At 63.1% G+C, this 16839-nt stretch overlaps 1 protein-coding gene across 1 annotated transcript in view; it reads left to right on the top strand.

Moving 5' to 3' along the window:
- Positions 1-8957: 8957 nt before the first annotated feature.
- The window catches only part of znhit6 (zinc finger HIT-type containing 6), a 53941-nt gene continuing 46059 nt past the window's right edge, over positions 8958-16839 (top strand). The window contains exon 1 of the mRNA XM_048539422.2: positions 8958-9175. Coding sequence (XP_048395379.2) covers positions 8958-9175 — 218 coding nt within the window. The remainder of the gene's footprint in view (positions 9176-16839) is intronic.

Genomic DNA, 16839 nt, shown 5'->3' with positions numbered 1-16839 from the left:
AAGCTTCTGGCACCACAAGCGGCTTGACTATACAGGACAGGGAGGGAGGAGAAAGGAAGACCAACAGTGATAGGAGAATCTTTAGCCAGGGGAGTACACAGGTGTTTCTGAGGATAAAAACATGACACCAGTATGGTGTGTTGCCTCCCTGGTACCAGGGTCAGGGTTATCCATGAACAACAGCAGGGCATCCTGAAAGGGGAGGGTGATGGGTTAGAGATCATGGTACATGTTGGTACCAACCATATGGGCAAAGTGAGGAATGAGTTGTCCATCAAGAATTCAGGGAGCTGTGCAGTGGTTTAAAAGCAGGATCTCAATGGTCACAATCACTGGATTACTCACAGTGCCATGTGCTAGCAAGTTTAGAAATAGGAAAATGGGACAGATGAACGCATTGCTCAAGATTTGGTGCAAGAGGAGAAGGTTTTAGAATCCTGGATCACCGGGGCCGTTTTTGGGGAAGGTAGGAAATGTATATACGGGACAGTCTGCACCTGAGCCACATTGGGACCAATATCCCTGCAGGTAGCTGTGCTAGTGCTGTTGCGTGGAGTTTATACTAGTCTGGCAGGAGGAGGGGACACAGAGAGGGTGATTGACAAAGTTAAAGCGCATGGAATTAAGGGAAACTTGGTGAGATGGACCAGAAACTGGCTTAGTATTAGGACACAAAGGGTAGTGGGAGAAGATTATTTGAGTGACTGGAGACTGGTGTCCAGTGATGTACCACAAAGATCAATACTGGGACCTTTATTGTTTATTATAGGCATAAATGATATGGATGAAAATGTGGGAGGAATGTTAAGCAAGTTTTCAGGCGACGCCAAGATTGGTTGAGTGGCCAGTAACAAAGGAGATGGTTGTAGGCTACAGAAATACACAGATGGGTTAGTCATATGGGCAGATTAGTGGCAGATAGTATTTAACTCCGATCAGTACGAGATGAAGCACTTTTTTTTAAATGGAATAAGAAACAAGACGAGGGTGTATTTAATGAATGGCAGGACATCGGGTAACTTATGCACAGATCCCTGAAGTCAGCAAAGCACATGGTTAGGATAGTTAAGAACGCATATGGAACATTTGCTTTCATCAGTCATTGCGCAGAGTATAACAGCAAGGAGGTAATGTTGGAGTCGTACAGAGCATTGGTTTGGCCACAGCTGGACTACTGTGTGCAGTTCTGGTCACCACACCTTAGGAAGGATGTGATAGCATTTGAGGGGGTACAGAGGAAGATGTTGCCTGGGATGTTGAGATTGAGCTGTAAGGAGACAGCAAAGAGCCTTGCATGGTTTTTTTTTCAGAGCAGAGAATGCTGAGGAGGGGACCTGATTGAGATTATGAGTATGGACAGGGTGAATAGAGAACAATTGTTTCTCTTGGCTGGGAGGTCAATCACAAGGGGGGCACAGTTTCCGGTTGAGGGTCAGGAGATTCAGAGGGGATTTACGATAAAGCTTTTTCACTCAGCGGATGATGGGAATCTGGAATGCACTGCTTGGGAAAGTGGTGGGGCCTGGAAACTTTACCTCTGAAAAAATATTTGGATGTGCACTTCACAATATTCAAGGATATGGGACAAGTTCAGGAAATTGGGATGAGCACACCCTTAGTGGGAGCTATTGTGGTGTAGACTCAATGGGCTAAAAGGGCTTTTTCTGTGCTGTTTGAGTCTATCACAATGATCACGACAGGGGCAGAATGCAGCATGGTGTTGGCCTGGCTAAGTGGCAAAATACACTGGGCATGGGGGAGTGCGGGTGGTGAGTAACTGTTTGAATGTGTGCAATATTTTATATAGCTGGTTTCAGTGCCAGTGAAAGAATGGTGATGTATAAGCTGGTAGGGGAACCTGCAGGGGTTGGTGTTCCCATCTATCTGCTACGGTCCAGATGGAAGCCATCGTAGGATTGGGAGATCACAATTTTAAACCATACATGACTCATTTGCATCAGCAAGTCAAGAGGGCAGACAATAGAAAGGCTGACTTGCAGCTGGAATATGTAAACCAAATACATATTCATCCACTATGTGTACATCTGAATGAGTAATGTATACTGTTCACTGTGTAGCTGAGTGGAATCTGCATACATGGTGACAGAGTATTTTGGAGGGATTATATTCTTGCCACAGCCAAACAAAGGAGCAACTGAAACAATTCAGTCATTTAGCCTTCAATTCAGATATTACAAACAAGCCGATTATGGAAATTCAAAATAGAAAATGTCACAGCTCAGTCTGACGTATTTAAACACAGGATCATTTATTAGCGAGAACAAGCGAACACCATGCCGGCAAAATAACTACTTCTGTAATTCTGTTCACCATATCCATTCCAATGGTTACCATGGAAACAGCAAATAAACAAGCCAGAGTGTGTTCTGGTGGGGAGATGAGATCACTGGGGGTAAGGAGGGAGGGTGGTTTGGCAGGAGAGGTACTGCTGAGAGCCAGGGGTCAGCGGTGAGCTGCCTTCCTGAACCATGTGCTGTAGATAGACCCACGGTGCCCTTGGGGAGGGAAATCCACTTCCAGGATTATGACCAGGTGACACCGAAGGAAGGTCAAGGTAGAGCTCAAACACACCTTCCAGGTGAAGCAGTGATTTACCTGTATCTCACTCAATGTAGTCTCCTCTACATTGGAGAAACGAAGCGCAGACTGGGCGACCACTTCGCAGAACATCTACGTTCTGTCCACAAAAAGGACTCTGAGCTTCCAGTTGCCTGCCACCTCAACACACCACCCTGCTCCCCGGGCAACATCTCCGTCACAGGCTTGCTGCAGGACTCCAGTGAAGCTCCGCACCAGCTGTAAGAGCAGCACCTCACTTTCCACTTGGGAACTCTATAGCCCTGTGGACTCAATATCGAGTTCATTAACTTTAGAGCTGAGGCACCTTCTCTCATGTCCTTACCCCAAACCCCACACGCCAGGCCTTGTTATCACATAAAACCCAAAAGAACTGCGGATGCTGTAAATCAGGAAAAATAAACAAAGTTATTGGAAAAGCTCAGCAGGTCTGGCAGCATCTATGAAGGAGAAAACAGAGTTCACGTTTCGGGTCTGGTGACCCTTTCTCAGAACAGTTTTCTGAGGAAGGGTCACCAGACCCGAACCGTTAACTCTGTTTTCTCCTTTACAAATGCTGCCAGACCTGCTGAGCTTTTCCAGGAATTTTGGTTTTGTTCCTTGTTACCAGCTGGAGTTTATTACACACTACCCATTGTCAACCATTAATAGTCCCCATTAACAGCCACTCGTTCTAAACTGCCGTGTACCCCCTCCCTTTGTACAACTGTTCTTCTCTCTCTTCAAGCTCTATCTCCACCTCTTGTTTACTCATTACCCCCTCTCCGCATCCTGTTCTCTGCATAAAACCAACAATTTCCTAGCTATCATCAATTCTGAAGAAGGGTCACTGGACTTAAAACATTAACTCTGCTTCCCTAGCACAGACGCTGCCAGACCTGCTGAACTTTTCCAGCAACTTCTGTTTTTGTTTCTATAACTTACATCAGTGGAAAAAATGAAATGGGTACGTTGGCATGGGTTTCATCTTCACTAAGGATAAAAGTGAGGTATGGGCATCTCGCTGATGCTACTGAGTAGAAACAAGATCAGCATAAAGTGTTCTCAGAAGTAAAGCCTCAACAACTGGAGACTGAGGAAGTCCAATATTCTTGAGTAGATGTGTAGCTCGGGTTACGGATGTTGAGGTTGGTTCGCTCGCTGAGCCGGTTTGTTAGTTCGCAGATGTTTCATTACTCTGCTGGGTAACAGCATCAGTGCAGCGTCTGATGAAGTGCTCTTGTGGTTTTCCTGCCTGGTTTTTAAACTCTGGGGTCCGTTGAGATGGATCGCCTCATTTCCAGGTTTCCTTCACAGTGAAATGTATATGGGGTCGAGTTCAATGTGTTTATTCATAGCATGTTTCGTAGAGTGCCATGCTTCCAGGAATTCTCATGCTTGTCTCTGCCTAGCCTGTCTCAGGATTTTGGCATTGTCCCAGTCGAAGTGGTGGTTCTCCTTATCCGTGTGGATTGAGATGAGTGAGTATTGGCCGTGTGTTTTTGTAGCCAGTTGGTGTTCATGTGCCCTTGTTGTTAGTTTCCTTCCTGTTTGTCTGATGTAGTGTTTCTCACAGTCTCTGCAGGGGATCCTGTTGATGACATTGGTCCTGTCCATGGCAGGGAGTGGGTCTTCAGTTCGGGTGAGCACTTGTATTAGGATTGATATGGGCTTGTGTGCCACTCTGATGGCCCAGCGGTCGTAGAAGTCTTGCAGTGATTTCTGACACGTTCCTGATGTAGGGTAGTGTGATGAGTGTGTCGGGGTGTGTAGAATCCTTCTGATGCTGTTCCTGTAGGCATCTTCTGACCCAATTCTTTGGATATCCGTTATCCTTGAAAGCCTGGAAGAGGTATTCTTCTTCTTCTTGGTGAAGTTCCGTGTTGCTGCAGTGTATTGTTGCCCTTTTAAATAGTGTTCGCATGCAGCTTCGTTTGTGTGTGCTGGGATGGTTACTGTTGAAGTTCAGTATCTGGTCTGTGTGTGTGGCTTTTCAGGGCACTTTTGTTTGCAGTTCCCCATTTGTCTTGGACTCTATCATGACGTCTAAGAATGGGAGCTGTTTGTTCTTCTTCTCCTCTCTGGTGAATTTTATTCCATTGAGGGTGTTGTTTATAAGTTTGTGTGTCTCCTCTAATTTGGTCCATTTAATGATGACAAAGATGTCGTCTACATAGCATATCCACAGTTTTGGTTGGATTTGCGGAATGGCCGTCCCTTCCACTCTTTGCATCACTGCCTCTGCTATGAGCCCGGTGATAGGCAATCCCAAGGGTGTCCCATTGATTCGCTCGTATGTGCGGCCGTGGAAGGTGAAGTGGGTGGTCAGGCATAGGTCCAGGAGTTTAAACATTGTGTCCTTGGAGATGGTTTCAGTGGGGGGTCATGTTCTTGTTCAAGTCGTGTTGTCACTGTTTCCCTTGCTAGTGGTATGTCTATTGACGTGAACAGGGCGGTGACATCAAACAATATCATGGAACAAGCCATTCAAATCAGCCAACAGACCACAAGGGCCAAGAAAAGACAGATCCTGCAAGAGAAGCTAACCACACTTACCCACAAAAGCAACAACAACAGAGCTGACAGATGGGATAAGGAACCTCTCCGACAGGAAACTGACAGACGCAGAACAAGCCGTTCTCACCCGGGGACTGAACAACAACTAGATAACACTGCTTGAACAAGAACACAACCCCCCAGTGAAACTATCTCTAAGGACAATGTGCTTAAACTACTGGACCTATGCCTGACCACCCACATCACCTTCAACAGCCAAACATACTCACAAATCAATGATCCCAACCCATGGGATCACCTATCTCAAGGCTCATAGCAGAAGTAGTGATGCAAAGAGTGGAAAGGACTGCCATTCCACAAATCCCACCAAAACTGTGGATATGCTATGTAGACGACATCTTTGTCATCATTAAATGGACCAAACTAGAGGAGACACACAAACTTATAAACAACACCCTCAATGGAATAAAATTCACCAGAGAGGAGAAGAAGAACAAACAGCTCCCATTCTTAGACGTCATGATAGGATCCAAGACAAATGGGGAACTGCAAACAAAAGTGCACTGAAAAGCCACACACACAGACCAGATACTGAACTTCAACAGTAACCATCCCAGCACACACAAACGAAGCTGCATGCGAACACTATTTAAAAGGGCAACAACACACTGCAGCAACACGGAACTTCACCAAGAAGAAGAAGAATACCTCTTCCAGGCTTTCAAGGATAACGGATATCCAAAGAATTGGGTCAGAAGATGCCTACACGAACAGCCCTGACACACTCAGCACACTACCCAAATCAGAAACATGTCGGAACTCACCACTAGATTTCCTAGACCGCTGAGCATCAGAGTGGCACACAAGCCCATATCAATCCTACGACAAGTGCTCACCCGAACTGAAGACCCACTCCCCGCCCATGGACAGGACCAATGTCATCAACAAGATCCCCTGCAGAGACTGTGAGAAACACTACATCAGACAAACAGGAAGGAAACTAACAAAAAGTACATGAACACCAACTGGCTACAAAAACACACGGCCAATACTCACTCATCTCAATCCACACGGATAAGGAGAACCACCACTTCGACTGGGACAGCACCAAGATCCTGAGACAGGCTAGGCAGAGACAAGCACGAGAATTCCTGGAAGCATGGCACTTCACAAAGCAGGCTATTAATAAACACATTAAACTCGACCCCATATACATTCCACTACGGAGGAAACCCGGAAGTGAGGCAATCCATCGCAATGGACCCTAGAGTTTAAAAGCCAGGCGGGAAAACACACCAATGCTTCATTGGAGGCTGCACTGAGGATGTTACCAAGCATGGTAACGAAACATCTGTGAAACAAGAAATCAGCTCGGCAAGCCAACCAACATCAAGAAGCTTTTCCCAACAGGGGGTACACAATAATTAGGGGTCACAATTTCAAGGTGAGAGGGGAAAGATTTAAAGAAGATATGTGTGGAAAGTTCTTTACTCAGAGGCTGGTGGGTGCCTGGAACGCGTTGCCAGCTGAGGTGGTAGAGGCGGGCACGATAGCATCATTTAAGGTGTATCTAGACAGATGGATGAATGGGCAGGGAGCAAAGGGATATAGATCCTTGGAAAATAGGTGGCAGGTTTAGATAGAGGATCGGAATCGGCGCAGGCTTGGAGGGCCGAAGGACCTGTTCCTGCGCTGTAATTTTCTTTGTTCTTTCTTCAAACCCATGAACACTTCCACCTGGAGCGGCAAGGGCAGCAGATACATGGGAAAATCATCTCCTCCTGCAAGTTCCCGTCCATGCCACTCACCAACCTGACCTGGAACTATACCGCCGTTCCTTCACTAGCACCGAGTCAAAGTCCTGGAATTCCCTCCCTCGTCGCATTGTGGGCCAACCCACAGTAGGAAGACTGCAGCGGTTCAAGAAGGCAGCTCACCACCACCTTCTCAAGGGCAACTAGGGACAGGAAATAAATGCTTGGCCCAGCCAGCGAAACCCACATCCCAAAGTGATTTTTCCTTAAAATTACAAACTGCTTTCCAGTGTCACAGTCCCAATGCCTTAACAATTGGGCCCCTTTTTAAAGTGAAAAACTTACTAATAGACCATAAGAACATAAGACATAGGAGTGGAAGTAAGGCCATTTGGCCCATCAAGTCCACTCCGCCATTTAAATCATGGCCGATGGGCATTTCGACTCCACTTCCCTGCACTCTCCCCGTAGCCCTTGATTCCTTCTGAGATCAAGAATTTATCGATCTCTGCTTTGAAGGCATCCAACGTCCCGGCCTCCACTGCACTCTGCGGCAATGAATTCCACAAGCCCACCACTCTCTGGCTGAAGAAATGTCATCTCATTTCAGTTTTAAATTTATCCCCTCTAATTTTAAGGCTGTGCCCACAGGTCCTAGTCTCCTCGCCTAATGGAAACAACTTCCTAGCGTCCACCCCTTCTAAGCCATACATTATCTTGTAAGTTTCTATTAGGTCTCCCCTCAACCTTCTAAAGTCTAATGAGTACAATCCCAGGATCCTCAGCCATTCATGGTACGTTAAACCTACCATTCCAGGGATCATCCGTGTGAATCTCCGCTGGACATGCTCCAGGGCTAGTATGTCCTTCCTGAGGTGTGGGGCCCAAAATTGGACACAGGCCGTGGGCATTTACTGCTGTTTATCCCTAACTGTCCAGAGGACAGCTACAATTGACCATTCTGTGGGTTGAGAGTCACATGCAAGGACATTACTGGGCCAGATGGGTTTTCAAATGGTCACTGTTAGGTTGTGCTGTTTTTTGCTGGGTTTTATTTTCAATCAGATTTCACCATCTGACACAGCAGCATTCGAATGGATCTCCGGTGGTCTTGCATCCAGGAATTCTCTCCTTGAGCCTTCGGGCAAGGTGAGAGGACAGGTGCAGCAGACAGAGGGGGTACTATTGCAGGTGGCAATATGATTTGGTCGGGGGGGGGGGTGTTGAAGAGGAAGCCATCCCTGCATCTCCGAGGGGTGAGGGGGAGCAGTGGGGGTGTATACAGAAGGACCTCTCCCTGTGTCCTCCTCTCTGGGGGTGTAGAGGATACCCTCCCCGCGTCTCCCTGGGGAAGGGGTGGTGTGTGTGTAGAGGTAGCCCTCTCTGGGGAAGGAGGGGGGAGTGGGTGTGTAGAGGGAGCCCTCCCTGCGGAATGGAGGGTTGGGTGTGTTGAGAGAGCCCACCCTGGAGTGTGGGGGGGTGGGTGTGTAGAGGGAGTCCTCGCTGGGGAAGGGGGTTGGGTGTGTAGAGAGAGCCCTCCCTGGAGAGTGTGGAGGGGGTGTGTGTAGAGGCAGCCCTCCCTGGAGAGTGTGGAGGGGGGGTGGGTGTGTAGAGGAAGCCCTCCCTGGAGAATGTGGAGGGGGTGTAGAGGAAGCCCTCCCTGGAGAATGTGGAGGGGGGATGTGTAGAGGGTGCCTTCCCTGGAGAGTGTGGAAGGGGGGGGTGTAGAGAGAGCCCTCCCTGGAGAGTGTGGAGGTGGGGTGTAAAGGAAGCCCTCCCTGGAGAGTGTGGAAGGTGGGTGTGTAGAGGCAGCCCTCCCTGGAGAGTGTGGAAGGGGGGTGTGTAGAGAGAGCCCTCCCTGGAGAGTGTGGAGGTGGGGTGTAAAGGAAGCCCTCCCTGGAGAGTGTGGAAGGTGGGTGTGTAGAGGCAGCCCTCCCTGGAGAGTGTGGAAGGGGGGTGTGTAGAGGAAGTGTGTAGAGAGAGCCCTCCCCGGAGAGTGGGGGGAAACAGACAGCTTTCCCTTTGAGCTGCAGCTGATGAGGGGGCGGGGCCGGGGCCGGGACCGGAAGCGGAAGTGAAGCAGTCGGTGTCAGACGCGCGGAGTTTCGCATGGAGCCGGCACCGGGGGAGGGTCACGGACACGGACACGGCCTGGGGGTGGGGGTGAGCGGGGAGGAGGAGGGGCCCACTCCCGGGATCGGGAGCAGTAATCCCTCGGCCAGCACGGCCCCGGGACCCGGGGAGAAGAGCGTGGGGGACAGCGCAGACCGTGATGTGGAGGAGGAGCAGCATCGGGCCCCAGTGAAACGGAAAATCTCCCTGACAGGGTGAGGGGGCGGGGCGGGCGTGGGGCGGGCGTGGGGCGGGGGCGGGGCGGGCGTGGGGCGGGCGTGGGGCGGGGGCGGGGCGGGGGCGGGGCGGGGCGGGCGTGGGGCGGGGGCGGGGCGGGCGCGGGGCGGGGGCGGGGCGGGCGCGGGGCGGGGGCGGGGGCGGGGGCGGGGCGGGCGCGGGGCGGGGGCGGGGGCGGGCGCGGGGCGGGGGCGGGGGCGGGCGCGGGGCGGGGGCGGGGGCGGGCGCGGGGCGGGGGCGGGCGCAGGGCGGGGGCGGGCGCAGGGCGGGGGCGGGCGGGGGCGGGCGGGGGCGGGGGCGGGGTGGGCGTGGGGCGGGGGGGGGGCTGGGGGGGGGGGGCGGGGGGGGGGCTGGGGGGGGGGGGCGGGCGTGGGGCGGGGGGGGCGGGGGCGGGCGTGGGGCGGGGGGGGCGGGGGCGGGCGTGGGGCGGGGGGGGCGGGGGCTGGCGTGGGGGGGGGGCGGGGGCGGGCGTGGGGCGGGGGGGCGGGGGCGGGCGTGGGGGGGGGCGGGGCGGGGGGCGCGGGCGTGGGGGGGGGCGGGGGGCGGGCGTCGGGGGGGGCGGGGCGGGGGGGGCGGGGCGCGGGCGTGGGGGGGGCGGGGGGGGGCGTGGGGGGCGGGGGGGCGGGGCGGGCGGGGGGGCGGGGCGGTGGGGGGGGCGGGGCGTGGGGGGGGGCGGGGCTGGGGGGGGGGGCGGGGGCGGGCGTGGGGCGGGGGGGGCGGGGGCGGGCGTGGGGCGGGGGGGGCGGGGGCTGGCGTGGGGGGGGGGGCGGGGGCGGGCGTGGGGCGGGGGGGGCGGGGGCGGGCGTGGGGGGGGGCGGGGCGGGGGGCGCGGGCGTGGGGGGGGGCGGGGGCGGGCGTCGGGGGGGCGGGGCGGGGGGGGCGGGGCGTGGGGGGGGCGGGGGGGGCGTGGGGGGCGGGGCGGGGGGGCGGGGCGGGTGGGGGGGGCGGGCGTGGGGGGGCGGGGGCGGGGCGGGCGGGGGGGCGGGGCGGTGGGGGGGGCGGGCGTGGGGGGGGGGCGGGGCGCGGGCGTGGGGGCGCGGGGGGGCGGCGGGGGCGCGGGGCGTGGGGGGCGGGGGGGCGGGGCGGGGGCGGGCGTGGGGGGGTGGCGGGCGTGGGGCGGGGGGGCGTGGGGCGGGGGGCGGGCGTGGGGGGGCGGGGGGCGGGGCGGGCGTGGGGCGGGGGCGGGGCGGGCGGGTGTCGGGGGGGTGATGGCGGTGTGGGGGTCGGGGGGGTGATGGGGGTGTGGGGGTCGGGGGGGTGATGGGGGTGTGGGGGTCGGGGGGGTGATGGGGGTCGGGGGGGGTGATGGGGGTGTGGGGGTCGGGGGGGTGATGGGGGTGGGGGGGTGATGGGGGTGTGGGGGTCGGGGGGTGATGGGGGTCGGGGGTGTGGTGGGGGTGTGGGGGTCGGGGGTGTGGTGGGGGTCGGGGGTGTGGTGGGGGTCGGGGGTGTGGTGGGGGTGTGGTGGGGTCGGGGGGGGTGATGGGGGTCGGGGGTGTGGTGGGGGTCGGGGGTGTGGTGGGGGTCGGGGGTGTGGTGGGGGTCGGGGGTGTGGTGGGGGTCGGGGGGGGGTGTTGGGGGTGTGGGGGTCGGGGGGGTGATGGGGGTGTGGGGGTCGGGGGTGTGATGGGGGTCGGGGGTTTGGTGGGGGTGTGGGGGTCGGGGGTGTGGTGGGGGTGTGGGGGTCGGGGGTGTGGTGGGGGTGTGGGGGTCGGGGGGGTGATGGGGGTCGGGGGTGTGGTGGGGGTGTGGGGGTCGGGGGTGTGGTGGGGGTGTGGGGGTCGGGGGTGTGGTGGGGTGTGGGGGTCCGGGGTGTGGTGGGGGTGTGGGGGTCGGGGGCGTGGTGGGGGGGTGGTGGGGGTGTGGGGGTCGGGGGGGTGGTGGGGGTGGTGGGGGTCGGGGGGGTGATGGGGGTCGGGGGGGTGATGGGGGTGTGGGGGTCGGGGGGGTGATGGGGGTGTGGGGGTCGGGGGGGTGATGGGGGTCGGGGGGGTGATGGGGGTGTGGGGGTCAGGGGGGTGATGGGGGTCGGGGGGGTGATGGGGGTGTGGGTGTGGGGGGGTGATGGGGGTGTGGGGGTCGGGGGGTGATGGGGGTCGGGGGTGTGGTGGGCGGTGTGGGGGTCGGGGGTGTGGTGGGGGTCGGGGGTGTGGTGGGGGTGTGGGGGTCGGGGGTGTGGTGGGGGTGTGGGGGTCGGGGGGTGATGGGGGTCGGGGGTGTGGTGGGGGTCGGGGGAGTGATGGGGGTCGGGGGTGTGGTGGGGGTCGGGGGGGGTGATGGGGGTGTGGGGGTCGGGGGGGGTGATGGGGGTGTGGGGGTCGGGGGTGTGGTGGGGGTGTGGGGGTCGGGGGTGTGGTGGGGGTGTGGGGGTCGGGGGTGTGGTGGGGGTGTGGGGGTCGGGGGGGTGATGGGGGTCGGGGGTGTGGTGGGGGTGTGGGGGTCGGGGGTGTGGTGGGGGTGTGGGGGTCGGGGGTGTGGTGGGGGTGTGGGGGTCCGGGGTGTGGTGGGGGTGTGGGGGTCGGGGGTGTGGTGGGGGGGTGGTGGGGGTGTGGGGGTCGGGGGGGTGGTGGGGGTGGTGGGGGTCGGGGGGGTGGTGGGGGTCGGGGGGGTGGTGGGGGTGTGGGGGTCGGGGGGGTGGTGGGGGTGTGGGGGTCGGGGGGGGTGGTGGGGGTGTGGGGGTCGGGGGGGTGATGGGGGTCGGGGGTGTGGTGGGGGTGTGGGGGTCGGGGGGGTGGTGGGGGTGTGGGGGTCGGGGGGGTGATGGGGGTGTGGGGGTCGGGGGGGTGATGGGGGTCGGGGGGTGTGGTGGGGGTCGGGGGGGTGATGGGGGTCGGGGGGTGTGGTGGGGGTCGGGGGTGTGGTGGGGGTCGGGGGTGTGGTGGGGGTCGGGGGGGTGATGGGGGTGTGGTGGGGGTCGGGGGGGTGGTGGGGGCCGGGGGGGTGATGGGGGTCGGGGGGGTGTGGTGGGGGTCGGGGGGGTGTGGGGGTCGGGGGGGTGATGTGGGGGTCGGGGGGGTGATGGGGGTGTGGGGGTCGGGGGGGTGATGGGGGTGTGGGGGTGGTGGGGGTCGGGGGGGTGATGGGGGTGTGGGGGTGGTGGGGGTCGGGGGGGTGATGGGGGTGTGGGGGTGGTGGGGGTCGGGGGGGGTGATGGGGGTGTGGGGGTCGGGGGGGTGATGGGGGTGTGGGGGTCGGGGGGGTGATGGGGGTGTGGGGGTCGGGGGGGTGATGGGGGTGTGGGGGTGGTGGGGGTCGGGGGTGTGATGGGGGTGTGGGGGTTGGGGGGGTGATGGGGGTGGTGGGGGTCGGGGTTGTGATGGGGGTGTGGGGGTCGGGGGAGTGATGGGGTTGTGGGGGTCGGGGGGTGATGGGGGTGTGGGGGTCGGGGGGGGATGGGGGTGTGGGGGTCGGGGGCGTGTGGGGGTGATGGGGGTGGGGGTCGGGGGGGTGTGGGGGTGATGGGGGTGATGGGGGTGTGGGGGTCGGGGGAGGTGATGGGGGTGTGGGTGTCGGGGGGGGTGATGGGGGTCGGGGGGGGTGATGGGGGTGTGGGGGTCGGGGGGGTGATGGGGTGATGGGGGTGTGGGGGTCGGGGGGGTGATGGGGGTCGGGGGGGTGATGGGGGTCGGGGGGTGATGGGGGTCGGGGGGTGTGGGGGTCGGGGGGGTGATGGGGGTGTGGGGGTCGGGGGGTGGTGGGGGTTGGGGGGTGATGGGGGTGTGGGGGTCGGGGGGGTGATGCGGGTGTGGGGGTCGGGGGGGTGTGGGGGTGATGGGGTTCGGGGGTGTGGTGGGGGTGTGGGGGTCGGGGGTGTGGTGGGGGTGTGGGGGTCCGGGGTGTGGTGGGGGTGTGGGGGTCGGGGGTGTGGTGGGGGGGTGGTGGGGGTGTGGGGGTCGGGGGGGTGGTGGGGGTGGTGGGGGTCGGGGGGGGTGGTGGGGGTCGGGGGGGTGGTGGGGGTGTGGGGGTCGGGGGGGTGGTGGGGGTGTGGGGGTCGGGGGGGTGGTGGGGGTCGGGGGGGTGGTGGGGGTGTGGGGGTCGGGGGGGTGATGGGGGTCGGGGGTGTGGTGGGGGTGTGGGGGTCGGGGGGGTGGTGGGGGTGTGGGGGTCGGGGGGGTGATGGGGGTGTGGGGGTCGGGGGGGTGATGGGGGTCGGGGGGTGTGGTGGGGGTCGGGGGGGTGATGGGGGTCGGGGGGTGTGGTGGGGGTCGGGGGTGTGGTGGGGGTCGGGGGTGTGGTGGGGGTCGGGGGGGTGATGGGGGTGTGGTGGGGGTCGGGGGGGTGGTGGGGGCCGGGGGGGTGATGGGGGTCGGGGGGGTGTGGTGGGGGTCGGGGGGGTGATGGGGGTGTGGGGGTCGGGGGGGTGATGTGGGGGTCGGGGGGGTGATGTGGGGGTCGGGGGGGTGATGGGGGTGTGGGCATCGGGGGGGTGATGGGGGTGTGGGGGTGGTGGGGGTCGGGGGGGTGATGGGGGTGTGGGGGTGGTGGGGGTCGGGGGGGTGATGGGGGTGTGGGGGTGGTGGGGGTCGGGGGGGGTGATGGGGGTGTGGGGGTCGGGGGGGTGATGGGGGTGTGGGGGTCGGGGGGGTGATGGGGGTGTGGGGGTCGGGGGGGTGATGGGGGTGTGGGGGTGGTGGGGGTCGGGGGTGTGATGGGGGTGTGGGGGTTGGGGGGGTGATGGGGGTGGTGGGGGTCGGGGTTGTGATGGGGGTGTGGGGGTCGGGGGAGTGATGGGGTTGTGGGGGTCGGGGGGTGATGGGGGTGTGGGGGTCGGGGGGGGATGGGGGTGTGGGGGTCGGGGGCGTGTGGGGGTGATGGGGGTGGGGGTCGGGGGGGTGTGGGGGTGATGGGGGTGATGGGGGTGTGGGGGTCGGGGGAGGTGATGGGGGTGTGGGTGTCGGGGGGGGTGATGGGGGTCGGGGGGGGTGATGGGGGTGTGGGGGTCGGGGGGGTGATGGGGTGATGGGGGTGTGGGGGTCGGGGGGGTGATGGGGGTCGGGGGGGTGATGGGGGTCGGGGGGTGATGGGGGTCGGGGGGTGTGGGGGTCGGGGGGGTGATGGGGGTGTGGGGGTCGGGGGGTGGTGGGGGTTGGGGGGTGATGGGGGTGTGGGGGTCGGGGGGGTGATGCGGGTGTGGGGGTCGGGGGGGTGTGGGGGTGATGGGGTTCGGGGGGTGATGGGGGTGTGGGGGTCGGGGGGTGATGGGGGTGTGGGGGTCAGGGGGGCGATGGGGGTCGGGGGGTGATGGGGGTGTGGGGGTCAGGGGGGTGGTGGGGGTGATGGGGGTCGGGGGGGTGATGGGGGTGTGGGGGTCCGGGGGGTGTGGGGGTGTTGGGGTTGTGGGGGTCAGGGGGGTGATGGGGGTGTGGGGGTCGGTGGGGTGATGGGGGTGTGGGGGTCGGGGGGGTGATGGGGGTGTGGGGGTCGGGGGGGGTGATGGGGGTCGGGGGGGTGATGGGGGTGTGGGGGTCGGGGGGGTGGTGGGGGTGTGGGGGTCGGGGGGGTGGTGGGGGGATGGGGGTGTGGGGGTCGGGGGGTGATGGAGGTGTGGTGGGGGGGTGGGGGTCGGGGGGTGATGGGGGTGTGGGGGTCGGGGGGGTGTGGGGGTCGGGGGGGGTGATGGGGGTGTGGGGGTCGGGGGGGGTGATGGGGGTGTGGGGGTCGGTGGGGGGTGATGGGGGTGTGGGGGTCGGGGGGGGGTGATGGGGGTCGGGTGGGGTTTGGGGGTCGGGGGGGGTGATGGGGGTCGGGTGTGGGTGTGGTGGTCGGGTGGGGGTCGGGTGGGGGTGTGGGGGTCGGGTGGGGGTGTGGGGGTCGGGGGGGTGGTGGGGGTGTGGGGGTCGGGGGGGGTGGTGGGGGGATGGGGGTGTGGGGGTCGGGAGGGTGGTGGGGGCGTGGGGGTCGGGGGGGTGGTGGGGGTCGGGGGTGTGGGGGTCGGGGGGGTGGTGGGGGGATGGGGGTGTGGGGGTCGGGGGGGGGTGATGGGGGTCGGGGGGGGGTGATGGGGGTCGGGTGGGGTTTGGGGGTCGGGGGGGTGATGGGGGTCGGGTGTGGGTGTGGTGGTCGGGTGGGGGTGTGGGGGTCGGGGGGGTGGTGGGGGTGTGGGGGTCGGGGGGGTGGTGGGGGGATGGGGGTGTGGGGGTCGGGAGGGTGTTGGGGGCGTGGGGGTCGGGGGGGTGGTGGGGGGATGGGGGTGTGGGGGTCGGGGGTGTGGGGGTCGGGGGGGTGGTGGGGGGATGGGGGTGTGGGGGTCGGGGGGGTGGTGGGGGGATGGGGGTGTGGGGGTCGGGGGGGTGGTGGGGGGATGGGGGTGTGGGGGTCGGGGGGGTGGGGGTCGGGGGGGTGGTGGGGGGATGGGGGTGTGGGGGTCGGGGGTGTGGGGGTCGGGGGGTGATGGGGGTGTGGGGGTCTGGGGGGGTGATGGGGGTCGGGGGGGGTGGTGGGGGGATGGGGGTGTGGGGGTCGGGGGTGTGGGGGGTGATGGGGGTGTGGGGGTCGGGGGGGGTGATGGGGGTCAGGGGGTGGTGGGGGTGTGGGGGTCGGGGGGTGTGGGGGTCGGGGGGGGTGGGGGTCGGGGGGGTGGTGGGGGTGTGGGGGTCGGGGGTGCGTTGGGGGGGTCGGGGGGGTGGTGGGGGGGTGGGTGGGGGTGTGGGGGTCGGGGGGGTGGTGGGGGTGTGGGGGTGTGGGGGCCGGGGGGGTGGTGGGGGTCGGGGGGGTGGTGGGTGTGATGGGGGTGTGGGGACGGGGGGGGTGGTGGGGGTCGGGGGGGTGATGGGGGTGTGGGGGTGATGGGGCTGTGGGGGTCGGGGGGGTGTGGGGGTGATGGGGCTGTGGGGGTCGGGGGGGTGATGGGGGTGTGGGGGTGATGGGGGTCGGAGGTGTGGGGGTCGGGGGGTGATGGGGGTGTGGGGGGTGATGGGGGTCGGGGGGGTAGTGGGGGTGTGGGGGTCGGGGGGGTGTGGGGGTCGTGGGGGTGGTGGGGGTCGGGGGTGTGGTGGGGGGGGTCGGGGGGGGTGGGGGTGGTGGGGGGGTGGGGGGCTGGGGGTGGGGGTGGTGGGGTGGTCGGGGGGTGGTGGGGGTGGTGGGGGGGTGTGAGGGTCGGGGGGGTTGTGGGGGTGTGGGGGTCGGGGGGGTGGTGGGTGTGATGGGGGTGTGGGGGTCGGGGGGGTGATGGGGGTGTGGGGGTGATGGGGCTGTGGGGGTCGGGGGGTGATGGGGGTGTGGGGGTGATGGGGGTCGGAGGTGTGGGGGTCGGGGGTGTGGGGGTCGGGGGGGTGATGGGGGTGATGGGGGTCGGGGGTGTGGGGGTCGGGGGGGTGATGGGGGTGTGGGGGTCGGGAGGGTGATGGGGGTCGGGGGGTCGGGGGGGTGATGGGGGTGTGGGGGTCGGGGGGGTGATGTGGGTGTTGGGGTCGGGGGTGTGGGGGTCGGGGGGGTGATGGGGGTGTGGGGGTCGGGGGGGTGATGGGGGTGTGGGGGTGTGGGGGTCGGGGGGGGTGTGGGGGTCGGGGGGGTGGGGGGGTCGGGGGGGTGTGGGGGTCGGGGGGGTGTGGGGGTCGGGGGGGTGGGGGGGGGTGTGGGGGTCGGGGGTGTGTGGGGGTCGGGGGGGTGATGGGGGTGTGGGGGTCGTGGGGGTGTGGGGGTC

This window comes from Stegostoma tigrinum, chromosome 8 (assembly GCF_030684315.1).
Source record: "Stegostoma tigrinum isolate sSteTig4 chromosome 8, sSteTig4.hap1, whole genome shotgun sequence".
Lineage (NCBI taxonomy): Eukaryota > Metazoa > Chordata > Chondrichthyes > Orectolobiformes > Stegostomatidae > Stegostoma > Stegostoma tigrinum.
The sequence above is the reverse complement of the archived record's forward strand: the minus strand, read 5'-3'. Positions and strand labels throughout refer to the sequence as shown.